This window comes from Chiloscyllium plagiosum, unplaced genomic scaffold (genome assembly GCF_004010195.1).
Source record: "Chiloscyllium plagiosum isolate BGI_BamShark_2017 unplaced genomic scaffold, ASM401019v2 scaf_10494, whole genome shotgun sequence".
NCBI lineage: Eukaryota > Metazoa > Chordata > Chondrichthyes > Orectolobiformes > Hemiscylliidae > Chiloscyllium > Chiloscyllium plagiosum.
In genome coordinates, this window is record NW_025215260.1 from 54,297 (window position 1) to 68,839 (window position 14,543).

General features: G+C 52.6%; 1 protein-coding gene across 1 annotated transcript in view; it reads left to right on the top strand.

The window, feature by feature from the left end:
• Positions 1 to 623: 623 nt before the first annotated feature.
• LOC122548237 (D(2) dopamine receptor A-like) overlaps positions 624 to 14,543 on the top strand; it is an 18,093-nt gene continuing 4,173 nt past the window's right edge. The window contains exons 1-4 of the mRNA XM_043686774.1: positions 624 to 663; positions 3,766 to 4,067; positions 9,515 to 9,624; positions 10,823 to 11,115. Of these exons, the coding sequence (XP_043542709.1) occupies positions 3,798 to 4,067; positions 9,515 to 9,624; positions 10,823 to 11,115 (673 nt within the window). The 5' untranslated portion in view covers positions 624 to 663; positions 3,766 to 3,797. The remainder of the gene's footprint in view (positions 664 to 3,765; positions 4,068 to 9,514; positions 9,625 to 10,822; positions 11,116 to 14,543) is intronic.

Below are 14,543 nucleotides of genomic sequence, written 5' to 3' on the forward strand. Positions count from 1 at the left end.
GTAACAGCAGTTTGTACCATCCCCTCCCTCCACCACTGACGCTCAGTAATAGCAGTCTGAGTGAATAAATAATTGGATAGCAGGGCAGTTGGAGGGGCTGATTGGCCTTTTCCAGCTCTTACATTCAGTGCACCTGGTTACCCTCTGAGAATCTGTGTCTAAAATGAAAACATGACTTGATAACTAGAATTGGTGACATTATTTCTTAACAGGAACACCCAGAGCTTAATAAGAGAGCAGCTAAGAGACACTGAGAGTTGGAAGAGACTGTGAATTTAATATAATCTCTCCATGATCAATTGTGACTGTGCATCAATTTCTCCTGAATCCCTTTACCTGTTGCTAAGAGGCGAGTGATGGATGTGGGGCCCAGTATACTGGGGAACCCTCTCGTTCTAACCCCCTCCCCAGACAGGCAATGGTTTGCTCAGGAAGTGGATTCCTGGTCTTTGGCAGTGTTCGTGATTGGCTGATGTGTCACGCTATCGAGGGAGCGAGGGGTTGGAGCTGAGGAAAGTAAGTGTCTGTGACAGAGAGAGAGAGAGAGAGTCTGTGCTGACAGCAGCTTCAAGTGAGCAAACCTATCTCTCCCTCCTGTGTGGATGCTGTGGAGGAGATGGAGACAGAGAGGGGGACAGATACAGGAATGGATTTATTCTGAAGGTGAGTGCACGACACAGTTAGTAAGCATGCCCAGCAAGTGATTCGGAAGTGGACTGTCGATTTATTGCAGGGAATATAAACGTCAGGATGCGTTCCTACAGATGGAGAAGGTATTGTGAAGTCTGCAGTGAGAGAACCATGTCCTGTTTGCCCTCACTTCAGAAAGGGCATATTTACATTGGGTGCAGTTCTCTCTGGGATAACATGACGATGGGGTGGATGTGAGGGGAGGGGGAGGTGGGTGACGGGGGGTGCTGAATCTAAGGGGGCAAGGTTAATTTGGAGTTTAGCCGAATGAATTCTGAGGGACATGAGATGCTGAGAAGGCGACCCACTTGTGGAAGGGGATGGAATGAGGGGACTCTGTTTAACCACAAAGGGGTTCCCACTTCAGACGGGGGGAGGGTGAGAATTCCTCTCTCAGAGATTAGTGCCAGTTCTCTGAGTATTTTTAAAGCAGCGTTGATGGAGTTGCGACAGGGTGTCGAAGGGTCTGAGGGGAGGGCGTGGGAGTCAAGGCGACAGTTAAGTCAGCCACATCTCATCGAACAACAGAGCTCAGGGGTTCCCTCAACACTGGACTCCTGATGCTCGCAGCTAGATATTTTCCGAAATAAGCTACTCAGAGGTGTTAGCACGTAATCTCTGGAGCACGTGGGACTTGGACCCGGGTCCCCTGGCTGGGAGGTAGGGTCACTACCACACGAGCCCTGTTGGTGCGTGCGTCATTCGACGTCAGATGTTGCAAATCCCGTAGAGAAGGAGGAGGGAGGAGACAGTTGGGGTGGATGTAACGCGGAGCACCGGCACTCATTCCCAGGAAACAAATCCACGGAAAGGCTTTGTTCATTGAGGAGCCCGTGCACGGGTCTGGTCTCTCCCCACGGGTACTGACCCTCAAACCCTCAGAGACGGAATCTTTCCGCATTTCGGATCAGTCAGCTCCGGTTCTCCATGATCCCAGTCAAACCGCAGCAGGACAGTGGCCGAGGGTGGTGTGGGGTGTGGATGGAGTGGTCCGTGGGGAGTCCAGACCAAGTCTGGAGACAGACCGACCACAGACTGCGCTCAGTTCTGCCCTCCCTGCTACAGGAAGGATGTTGGAAGGGTGCAGAAGAGATTTGCGAGGATGTTGCCAGGGTCGGAGGGTTTGAGCTACAGGGAGAGGCTGAACAGGCTGGGGCTGTTTTCCCTGGAGCGTCGGAGGCTGAGGGGTGACCTTATAGAGGTTCATAAAATCGTGAGGGGCTCGGATAGGATAAATAGACAAGGTCTTTTCAGAGTTAGCCCTTCAGTGTACCATGTCCCTCGTTCAGTCCAGGCTCTGCAGCTCCGAAGAAAGGTCTCTGGGCCCCGAAAGGCGTTACCCTGCTTTCTCTCCAGAGAGACCTGCTGAGTTTCTCCGGCAGTTTCCGCTCTCGCGACAGAAAGCCGGCATCCTCAGTATCTCAGTGTTTACCTCAGTGGGAGTGTCTGAGTGGCCGTGGCTGGAGAGAGAGTAGAGCCGGACCCCCCCACCCCCCACCCCGTGACCGTGTGAAAGAGGTGGAGGGTCTGGTAAAAGATACAAAGGGAAATAATTGATTTACAAAGATGCCAGAACTGAGGTGGCGGGGGAGGGGGGTGGCGGCGGGGGGTGGGGGGGGAGGTGGGGGGGCTGACTTATCAGACTCCCTAGAGACACTGTGTGTTGGATAAATTTGTATGTGAGCCAAAGGCACTCAATGAGTGAGTTAATGATAGTTTGAGGACTGAGCGAGCGTGCTGTTCACTCGGTTTGGATGAATTCCTTGAGACGTTGGAAGCGCTGGGTCTTGTATGAATTGGTCACAGATAGTAAATGGTCCATGAACAATGTCTGATTCGCCTCAGTTGAATTTGCCCCAATCCCTGGGCGGCACGGTGGCACAGTGGTTAGCACTGCTGCCTCACAGTGCCAGAGACCCGGGTTCAATTCCCGCCTCAGGCGACCCTCTGTGTGGAGTTTGCACGTTCTCCCCGTGTCTGTGTGGGTTCCCTGCCACAAATGTGCAGGGTCAGGTGAATTGGCCACGCTAAATTGCCTGTAGTGTTAGGTGAAGGGGTTAATGTAGAAGTATGGGTCTGGGTGGTATGTGGGTCGGTATGGACGTGTTGGGCTGAAGGGCCTGTTTCCACATCGTAAGTAATCTAATCTAATCCCGTTCTTTTATGAGGCAGTTAGCTTGCGTTGAACTTTCCTGTTGAACTTTCAATCGTGCACCTCTAGTAAACGTTATATTTCATTATATTGTACAAAGGCCAACCCGGTAAATGTAGAGGGAGCGTTTTGACGGTTTGGGAGTGAACTTTAGACTCTTGTGTCCAACTGCCCCTCTGTAAAGGGGAGGAATGTGTTTCTGGGTTGTTGTGATGGGTCAAGTCTAGGGTGTCAGGGTGGCTCAGTGGTTAGCACTGCTGCCTCACAGCACCAGGGTCCCAGGTTCGATTCCACCCTCGGGCGACTGTCCGTGTGGAGTTTGCACATTCTTCCCGTGTCTGCGTGGGTTTCCTCCGGGTGCTCTGGTTTCCTCCCACAGTCCAAAGATGTGCAGGTCAGGTGAATTGGCCATGCTAAATTGCCCCATATTGTTATGTAAATTAGTCAGAGGGAAATGGGTCTGGGTGGGTGATTCTTCGGAGGGTTGGACTGAAGGGCCTGTTTCCACACTGTAGGGAATCTTAACAAAAAAAGTGGCGATGGAGGAGGTGCCGAAAAGAGTGCACAGGATGATCCCACTAAATTCAAGGGGAGTTAAGGTTTCGCATCCAGGTGACCCTTCTTCTGAAACGGAAAATGCCGGAAAAACACAGCAGGTCCATGGAGAGAAATCAGAGTTGATGTTTCGGGTCCAGTGACCCTTCCTCTGCTTCCCTCTCCACAGGTGCTGGTGAGTTTCTCTGGCGCTGCCTGTTTCTGGAACATTCCTTGCCTTGCGTTCAGCTGCTCTCCTGCTGAAGAAAAGCATCCCGAGATGGTTTCCTTACCCACATGTTCTGTCACCCATCGGGTTATAAGGTTCCCTCTGCCCCCTCCCACTCGGTTCTTTTTGGTCAATTGTGTCTCCTTCCTTCCATCTGCAGGTCACCAAGGGGGAGGTCAGAGGTCACGGTCGATGGCCACCCTGAACATGGCGGCCCTGAACGACACAGAGCTGATGGTGTGGACCAATGGGACTGTCGATCAGTGCAGGCCCCGTTACAATTACTACGCGGCGCTGCTCAGTCTCCTGATCTTCACTGTGGTTTTCGGCAATGTGCTGGTGTGCTTGGCGGTGTCGCGGGAGAGAGCGCTGCAGACCACCACCAACTACCTCATCGTCAGCTTGGCAGTGGCGGATCTGCTGGTGGCCACCCTGGTCATGCCCTGGGTCGTCTACCTCGAGGTAATGCCACCCACTTCTCAATCCTTGGGCTGGGGTCGGCGGAAGGTTCCGGCAAGGTCTAGGGCCTGCTCAGTACTGACCTCGTGGGCCAGCCATCACCGTGCCCAGGCTGGCGGAAGGCTCTGGAAAGGTCTGGGGCCCACTTGGTACTGACCTCGTGGGTCAGCGATTCCTGGGCCAGGGTCAGCAGAAGGTTCCAGAAAGGTCTAGGGCCTTCTCAGTACTGACCTCATGGGTCAGCAGTCGCCGCACTGGGGTTGGTGGAAGGTTCTGGAAAGGTCTAGGGCCTGCTCGGTGCTGACCTCGTGGGTTAGCGCTCCCTGGGCCAGGCTTGGCGGAAGGTTCGCAAAGGTCTGGGGCCTACTCAATACTGACTTTGTGAGTCAGCAATTCCTGGGCTGGCATTGGCAGAAGGATCTGGAAAGGTCTGGGGCCTACTCAGTACTGACCTCGTGCTTCAGCAATTCCTGGGCTGATGTTGGCGGAAGGTTCCGGAAAGGACTCGGGCCTGCTTATTGGTCAGCGATCCCGGGCCAGGGTTAGCGGAAGGTTCTGGAAAGGTCTGGGGCCTGCTCAGTACTGACCTTGTGCGTCAGGGTTATTCCTGGGCTGGGGGTTGGTGGAAGGTTCCGGAAAGGTCTCAGACCCCCCAACCAGTCACCCAATAGAAAAGGCCCCAAATTCTCTCCTCCGCCCCATTTCGCCTCCTGGCCTGATCATCCGTACATTGGAGAAGCTGGAAACAATTCTGCCATCTTGCTCTCAGGCAGGTTTCATCTTGACCTCTGGCCAGTCCGTGGACCGAATCATGAATTTGCTTTAATCCCTTGGCACCTTATTCCTTTCTGAGTGTTTCTAGCTCTAACAATGGCAGCTTTAGTTTGAAGAATGCGGTAAAACATTTGTTCACTACCCAACCGTTGCTGGCAGTCCTTCTTATTCATTTGTGGGACGTGGGGACGTCGCTGGCTGAGGCCCATCATTTATTGCCCCGTCCCTAGTTGCCCCCCCCCACTCCCCTTGAGAAGGTGGGGGTGAGCTGCCTTCTCAAACCGTCCTCCCAGCATCCAGCCCCCTGCATCCTCTCAGGGTCTTCCGAGTCTGATTCAGGAGATCGGGGATTGTACAGGGGCCATGGGAAGACCCACTTCCCGGGCGGATTGTACCTGCAGTTTGGGGAGGATCTCCTTAACTACATTTTGTAATAAGGACTGGGAGCAGGATAGGCCGTCTGGCCCTTGGATCCTGTTTCACCAGTCAGTAAGATCACGGCCAATCTTTTCATGGGCACAACGCCACTTACCCGTCCCCCTCACCGTAACACCTAATTCCTTCGTTGTTCAAAATAAAAATCTACCTCAGTTTTCAAAACCCTTACTGAAATAGTTTCAACTATTTCCCTGGGCAGGGAATTCCACAGATTCACAACCCTCTGGGTGAAGAGGTTTCTTCTCAATTCAGTCCTAAATCTGCTCTCTCTAATCTTGGGGCTATGTCCTCTTGTCCTAGTTTCACCCGCCCGTGGAAACATCCTCCCTGCTTCTATCTTATCCATCCCCTTCGTAATTTTAGATTAGATTCCTTACAGTGTGCAAACAGGCCCTTCGGCCCAACCAGTCCACACCGACCCTCCGAAGAGTAACCCACCCCAGACCCATTTCCCTCCGACTAAACCACCTATCACTATGGGCAAATTAGCTCTGGCCAATTCACCTGACCCTGCACATCTTTGGACTGTGGGAGGAAACCGGAGCCACCCGGAGGAAACCCACGCAGACACGGGGAGAACGTGCAAACTCCACACAGTCAGTCGCCCGAGGCTGGAATAGAACCTGTGTCCCTGGTGCTGTGAGGCAGCTGTGCTAACCACTGAGCCACCCCATTTTATATGTTTCTATAAGGCCCCCCCCCTCATTCTGCTGAACTGCAATGAATATAATCCGAGTCTCTCCTCATAAGCCAACCCCCTCAACTCCGGATTCAACCCAGTGAGGAGAAAGTGAGGACTGCAGGTGCTGATTCCTGATAAGGGCCTATTCCCGAAACGACGATTCTCCTGCTTCGCGGATGCTGCTGCGCTTTTCCAGCACCGCACAATCAACCCAGAGAACCTCCTGTGACCCCCCTCCAGTCCATTCTTTCTCAAGTGAGGAGACCGAAACTGCACACAGTATTCCAGGTGTGGCCTGGACAGCACACTGTACAGCTGCAACATCTGAGGAAGGACGTTCTGGCAATGGAGAGACTGCGGGGAACGCTCACCAAACCTGATTCCCCATGTGACGGCAGGACTGACATTTGAGAGGGAGTTGAAATCAGTTTGGTTTATACTCACCGGAGTCCTGAAGGGAGAGGCTTGTAATGTTCTGCCAGGACCGGGTAGAACAGGCCCAGGAAGGCTGTTCCCGGTGAGCGGGGAAGCTCAGGGACGGGCAATCACACAGGGCTCAGCGTACGGGAGAGAGGCCATCACAGACTGAGGTGTGAAGAAACATCCGCACCCTGACAGCGGCGATCCGGTGGGATTGGCTGACTCCCAGAGGAGTCAAGATCAGAGTGTGGCGCTGGAAAAGCCCCCCGGCAGGTCAGGCAGCATCCGCGGAGCAGGAAAATCGAAGTTCCGGGCAGGAGCCCTTCACCAGGAATGGGAAGTGGAGAAGAGAGCTTGGAATGGTTTCCAGGAGGAGTTGGGGATAGTTCTTAGGGATACAGGTGGGGATTGGGATGGGCGATCACTTTGACTGGGTGAACAGGATCGAGGGGCCTACTCCAGCTCCCATACTCTACTCCCATACTCTGGGTAGAGCAAGTGTTCTCCCAGGGTGAAGGATTCAACAATGAGAGGTCATGCTTTCAAAGTGAGAGGTGGTAACTTTAAGGGGGATACACAGGGCAAGTACTTCACACAGAGGGTGGTAGGTGCCTGGAACGCATTGCCAGCAGAGGTGGCAGAGGCAGGCACGGTAGATTCATTTAAGATGCGTCTGGACAGATGCATGAGTAGGTGGGGAGCAGAGGGGTACAGATGCTTAGGAATTGACCAACAGGTTTAGACAGGGGATTTGGATCGGCTCAGGCTTAGAGGGCCGAAGGGCCTGTTCCTGGGCTGTACACTTTCTTCGTTCTTTGTTCCACAGGTCACCCAGTGAACTCCAGTGGGTACAGGTCTGGCCTACTCCCCCATTCCCATTCCCCAGCTTGTAACCACACCAAGATGGCCAACAGGTGGTGTTGGAGACATTCTTTGACCCCCTCCAACCTCCCCCCCGCTCCATTATCCACACTCATTCCCAAATCCTCATTCCCACATCAAATGGAGGAGGGAGCCGTTAAAGCCATGTATCCGTCGGTGCAGAAATGATCAAATATTTATCCCTTATCGTCAACAGTGGGCTCATTGATGTTGTGTAATGACTTCGCTTGTGTTCTAACCATACAATTAAATCTGGAACTAAATTAGTGACATTGGAAATAAAACTGACTCTGAGTTACTTCTGCAGCCCCTTGTCAAGTTAATTTATATTCCTCATTATCTTGGCTGTCAATGACAGTTTAATCTCTCGGTACAATCTCCATCTTTGGAGTGACCCGAATTACAATTTTTGCATTTTCTGTGGTTTACAATAATGATCTAACAGCCACAAGTTAAGGCAGTGACAAACAATATACTCCTGATTCATGTTAGGTGCAGACAGAAGTGTTAGTTTCTCAACAGAACACTGTCACAACGCTACTGTGACACGTGCCAGAATGAGTGCAACAAGGAAACAGGCCATTCAGCCCATTGGCTCCACACCAACCCTCTGAAGCACATCTCACCCAGGCCCATCCCTCTACCCTATCCCTGTAACCCTGCATTTCCCATGGCCAATCCACCCTAACCTACACATCCCTGGGCATTATGGGACAATCCACCCTAACCTACACATCCCTGGGCATTATGGGACAATCCACCCTAACCTGCACATCCCTGGGCATTATGGGACAATTTAGCATGGCCAATCCACCCTAACCTGCACATCCCTGGACACTATGGGACAATCTAGGATGGTCAATTCACCTTAACCTGCACATCTCTGGACACTATGGGACAATTTAGCATGGCCAATCAACCCTAACCTGCACATCCCTGGACACTATGGGACAATTTAGCATGGCCAATCAACCCTAACCTGCATCTAGGATGGTCAATTCACCTTAACCTGCACATCCCTGGGCACTATGGGACAATCTAGGATGGTCAATTCACCTTAACCTGCACATCACTGGGCACTATGGGACAATTTAGCGTGACCAATCCACCCTAACCTGCACATCCCTGGACACTATGGGACAATCTAGGATGGTCAATTCACCTTAACCTGCACATCTCTGGGCACTATGGGACAATTTAGCATGGCCAATCCACCCTAACCTGCACATCCCTGGGCACTATGGGACAATTTTGCATGGCCAATCCACCCTAACCTACACACCCCTGGGCACTATGGGACAATATAGCATGGTTAATCCACCCTAACCTACACATCATTGGATTGTGGGAGGGAACTGGAGCACCCGGAGGAAACCCACACAGACATGGGGAGAATGTGCAAACTCCACACAGACAGTCACCCGGGGTTGGCATTGAACCCAGGTCCCTGGTGCTGGGAGGCAGCAGTGCTAACCACTGAGCCACCGTGAAAGGCAGATTAAATCGTTCACTTCAAGTTTTGTTTATGGAATATGAAGCTACCTAGACTTCATTTTGTGTGTCAATCATTTACTGATATGATTTCATTTTTAAAAAATCGATGAGTAGAAAAAAATTACATGTCGCATCGAAAGAAAGAGACAGCAATTTTATCCTTTCGATGTGATTTATTGTCATGTGTACCTCAGCACAGTGAAAAGCTTTGTTTGTGACCAGTACGGGCAGATCATAGCCAGCAAGGACGGACAGCTGATAGGGTGAGAAAAACTTAGACAGAGGCCACAGGTAACACCTCACAGGAGGTGCGCTGGGTAGGATCAACATTGATGAGGTCAGCGTTATCTGAACCTAGAGAGTCCATTCATCAGTCTAATGACAGCTGAGAAGAAGCTGTTCCTGAATCTGCTGATGTGTCTGTTCAAGCTTCTAAGTCTCCTGCCTGGTTTCTCCAGTGCCTTTGATCTGTTGGGACCTCCCATGGAGTTTGCAAAAGTGATTTTTAACACCGGGGCCCACATGGAGACGTTAGTACAGGTCACCCCTGAGTCTGTGAGTGAGGGAGGAAGAATTCATGTTTCAGTGTGGGTCTGGAGTTAATTGTGGGGAGGAGTTGCAGTCTGTCTCGATGGCCTTGTGGGTTGGATGTGCGACGGGGTGTGGTGGGGGGGTGGGGGGGCGGTGACGGGGGGACGGGGAGGTAGGGTGTTCCCCTCGATCCGTGCCCCACCTTCCTTCCGCTCTCTCCTCTCCGCAGGTCGTTGGCGAGTGGCGGTTTGGTTGGGTTCACTGTGACATCTTTGTGACGCTCGACGTAATGTTCTGTACGGCCAGCATCCTGAACCTGTGCGCCATCAGCATCGACAGGTAACGCTGAGGGGACCGGGGCTGAGGCCTTGCCGGGGCAGAAACAGGCTGTTCGAGTGGGGATTTATTTGGACAGCCCTCCTCTGTCCTCCCCTTCCTGTCGCATGTGTGTGCGTGCGTGTGTGAGTGCGAGTGTGTGGTTGGACCATGCTCCCTTTCTTTTATTTCAACATCATACTTTGTTTGTAAGAATATCTTTCCATAAACACACAGTCACTGAAGCAGTTCGCTTCTGTATGGTAGCATTTGGAGACACAAATATCACAGTGGCCTTTCCGACTCACACAAGATTATGTTGGAGGCAGTGGGAGGGTGGGCTAACTGAACAGACCCCCCCATTTAACTGCGGCAGGAGTGGTCTTTCCCCACTGGGCCTGGGCGGCAGTGTGTTTACCTTCAGCCCATCGCGGGTCAGGCTGGGCCGGGTGTTGAGGCCTACCTGGATCTGGAGTCTGATCTCACAGGTCTCCCTGTCTGAACGCTGTCCCTGAGACCGAGCGGCTGCTCTGGGGGCTGGGTGGAGGTGGGGGGAGCTCTACAGTCAAAGGAGGAGACAGGAGCATTGTGGGAATCTCACCTCAAGCCAGTGTCATAGAAAGGGAAGGGAAATATGCCATCCTTACCCAGTCTGGGCCCACACGTGATTCCAAACCCACACCAGTGTGTTTGTGTGTGTCTCTTAAAGATCCAAGCAGGAATCTAGGTCGTGGGCGGTCTTTGGGTAGCGTGGTAAGGAAACAGTTGGGGAAAGGGGGCTGAGAGGCAGCGTGTGGTTGGGATTGCTGCTGAGGGTGCGGGCGTGGGTTGGGCAAGGAAGAGTTACCTCCTTCTGGGCGGGGGGTCTTGAGAGGATCAGGAGAAAGGGCTTTCCCTTACTTCCTCCCTCTGCAATCCGTGCCCCTTCGAGGGCCCTGCTGATTGAAGGGCTAGGTTTGAAGGGTCAAACAGCCTCCTCCTGTCCCAGTTCTCTTGTCACCATCTGTGCTCGAGCAATGGACCTGTTCCGCATTGACCACGTCCCCAATACCATTGGTTACCATGGCTCCGTGAACGATGGGGGCCGGAATAGGCCATTCGGCCCGTCGAAACCACCTCCCTCGGCTTCATTTGTCGGCCATTTTGGAACTGCAAGACGCCCATTCCGACCTGGTCAGCTCTAACCTGTTCCGTATCCTTCCCCACCCTCTCCCCCTCACAGGTACATGGCTGTCGCCATGCCGATGCTGTATAACACACGGTACAGTTCCAAGCGGAGGGTCACTCTGATGATCACGATGGTCTGGGCGCTGTCCTTCGCCATCTCCTGCCCGCTCCTCTTTGGGCTGAAGAATCATTCGGGTAAGACATGGGCTTGTGGGGAGTGGGGTGGGTACAGTTGTTCCCTGAGCAGCCCCGTCCCTGTGAGAGGGTCACTGCTCTCACTACGGACACCACCACACAGAAAGAACCAAAGAGACGTACAGCGCAGGAACAGGCCCTTCGGCCCTCCAAGTCTGTGCTGATCCTCATGCCCTCACTAAACTAAAAAAACAAACCCTCTGCCCTTATTCAGTCCGTATCCCTCTATTCCCTCCCTATTCCTGTACTCATCCAGATAACTTTTCCAACATGCCGACTTCCCCCCCACTCCTTCTGGCAGTGCGTTCCCAGTTCCTACTGCTCTCTGTGTGAAAGACTTCCCTCGCACATCTCCTTAAACCTCCTTCTCTCACCTGGAACCTGTGTCCCCTTGTAATTGAAACTTTGACCCTGGGAGAAAGCCTCTGACTATCCCACCCTGTCTATGCCTCTCGTAATGTTTTAGCCCTCTATCAGGTCTCCTCTACAGCCGCCATCCTTCCAGTGAAAACAATCCTGGTCTTTTTAATATTTCCTCACAGCCCCTTGCACAGGAGACCTGGCAACGTCCTGGTGAATCTTCTCCCCCCTCTTTATACAGCTTCCTTCTGCACACACTACTCCAACTGCGGTCTAACAAGGGCTTTATAGCTGCTGCTTCTGCTGAGTCTCTTCAGTACTTGCTGTTATTGATCCAGATCGCCAGCATTGGCAGGACCTTTGTATATCAATTCTCCCTTGTGTGTTTATCCAGCTTCCCCCTTCGATATTAATTCCCCACTCCCCCCACGCCCTGTGGGAGCGAGTCCCACATTCCCCACCCACTCCCTGTGGGAGCGAGTCCCACATTCCCCACCCACTCCCTGTGGGAGCGAGTCCCACATTCCCCACCCACTCCCTGTGGGAGCGAGTCCCACATTCCCCACCCACTCCCTGTGGGAGCGAGTCCCACATTCCCCACCCACTCCCTGTGGGAGCGAGTCCCACATTCCCCACCCACTCCCTGTGGGAGCGAGTCCCACATTCCCCACCCACTCCCTGTGGGAGCGAGTCCCACATTCCCCACCCACTCCCTGTGGGAGCGAGTCCCACATTCCCCACCCACTCCCTGTGGGAGCGAGTCCCACATTCCCCACCCACTCCCTGTGGGAGCGAGTCCCACATTCCCCACCCACTCCCTGTGGGAGCGAGTCCCACATTCCCCACCCACTCCCTGTGGGAGCGAGTCCCACATTCCCCACCCACTCCCTGTGGGAGCGAGTCCCACATTCCCCAGCCCCCCACTCCCTGTGGGAGCGAGTTCCACATTCCCCCCCCACTCCCTGTGGGAGCGAGTCCCACATTCCCCCCCCCGCTCCCGGTCAGAATCCTGGGAATCCCTCCCTCAGGGACTTTGTGGGTCTCCCCACAGCACATGGACTGCAGTGGTTCAAGGAGGCAGCTCACCCCCACCTTCTCAAGGGGGCAACTAGGGACGGGTAATAAATACTGGGCCCAGTCAGTGAAATGGGCATCCGCTAAATAAAGATTAAAAATTGTGAAAACTCTCATGATTAAGAATGAATCAGGGACCCTGATAGCATACCTGCAGTACACATTGTAACTCACCCTGGGTTAGCTATTTCAGTTTGATGTGAGAGATCATTCGATACAAATCCCAACCACTGTGGTCTAATTCACATCAAGTATTCTGAGCACAGAAATAGTCCATTCAGCCTCACTAGTCTACACTGACATTCCTGATCCACACCAACCCCCTCCCCATCTCCTCTATCTCCACCCCACCCCAACTCCCGCACCAATCAGCATTTCCTGATCTCGATTGTGTATTAAATACTTCAACATATCAACACAATTCACCGAGACCACTCCCAGTAGCATCGAGTCCCACATTCCCCCCGACTCCCTGTGGGAGTCAGTCCCACATTCCCCCCCACTCCCCTGGGGAAAGATGTTCCTCCTGAATTTCCATTCGGATTTTTTGGAATGCCTCCTTGCTGTTGTCTGCCTCCAGCACCTGCAACTTCTGCTCCCCCGCTCCACCTCCCAAACTCCCTGACAGTCGGAAACATCTTCCCCACATCGACCTGATTGAAAGCCCCTTTCGGAATTCGTCAGGTCAGGGCCGGGCATACCTCCCGTTGCCCCCGTCTGTCAGAGAGGCGTGACCCTCGGCCTGTTCGATTGTCCCTGTCAGTGGCTAGGCCACATCGTTCCCCAACAGCATTGTGGGAAAAGCAGGGAGCCTGCTGTGTGACCTCCAACACCAGCAGCTCACCACCACCTTCCCATGGCCAGGCCGAGATTGGGTGATCGATGTCCGTGTGAGGGATGAAACACTAAATCCCCATCTCCCCAGATGTCTGAGTGAGGGCAAACAAAACCAACTGAAAGGGGAAGATTGCACCATCGGCCATTTTGATGATTACACCCCTCCCCCAGTCCACCCTGGTCACATCTTTGAGTCAGAGATGTACAGCATGGAAACAGACCCGTCGGTCCCACTCGTCCAGATATCCCAACCCAATCTAATCCTATTTGCCAGCACTTCGCCCATATCCCTTCATCTTTCCTGATGAAGGACTTTTGCCTGAAACATTGATTTTCCTGCTCCTCGGATGCTGCCTGACCTGCTGTGCTTTTCCAGCATCATTCTAATCGTGACTCTAATTTCCAGCATCTCCAGTACCCACTTTTGCCATATCCCTCCAAACCCTTCCTATTCATATACCCATCCAAATGCCTCTTAAATGTTGTAATTGTACCAGCCTCCACCACATCCTCTGGCAGCTCATTCCATACACGTACCACCCTCTGTGTGAAAAAGTTGCCCCTTATGTCCCTTTTATATCTTTCCCCTCTCACCCTAAACCTATGCCCTCTCGTTCTGGACTCCCTGACCCCAGGGAAGAGAATTTGTCTATTTATCATATCCATACCCCTCATGATTTTATAAACCCCCTGTTATAGAGTCATAGAGTCATAGAGATGTACAACATGGAAACAGACCCTTCGGCCCAACCCATCCATGCTGACCCAGATATCCTAACCCAATCTAGTCCCACCTGCCAGCACCTGGCCCATATCCCTCCAAACCCTTCCTATTCATATACACATCCAAATGCCTCTTAAATGTTGTAATTGTACCAGCCTCCACCACATCCTCTGGCAGCTCATTCCATACACGTACCACCCTCTGTGTGAAAAAGTTGCCCCTTATGTCCCTTTTATATCTTTCCCCTCTCACCCTAAACCTATGCCCTCTCGTTCTGGACTCCCTGACCCCAGGGAAGAGAATTTGTCTATTTATCATATCCATACCCCTCATGATTTTATAAACCCCCTGTTATAGAGTCATAGAGTCATAGAGATGTACAACATGGAAACAGACCCTTCGGCCCAACCCATCCATGCTGACCCAGATATCCTAACCCAATCTAGTCCCACCTGCCAGCACCTGGCCCATATCCCTCCAAACCCTTCCTATTCATATACACATCCAAATGCCTCTTAAATGTTGTAATTGTACCAGCCTCCACCACATCCTCTGGCAGCTCATTCCATACACGTACCACCCTCTG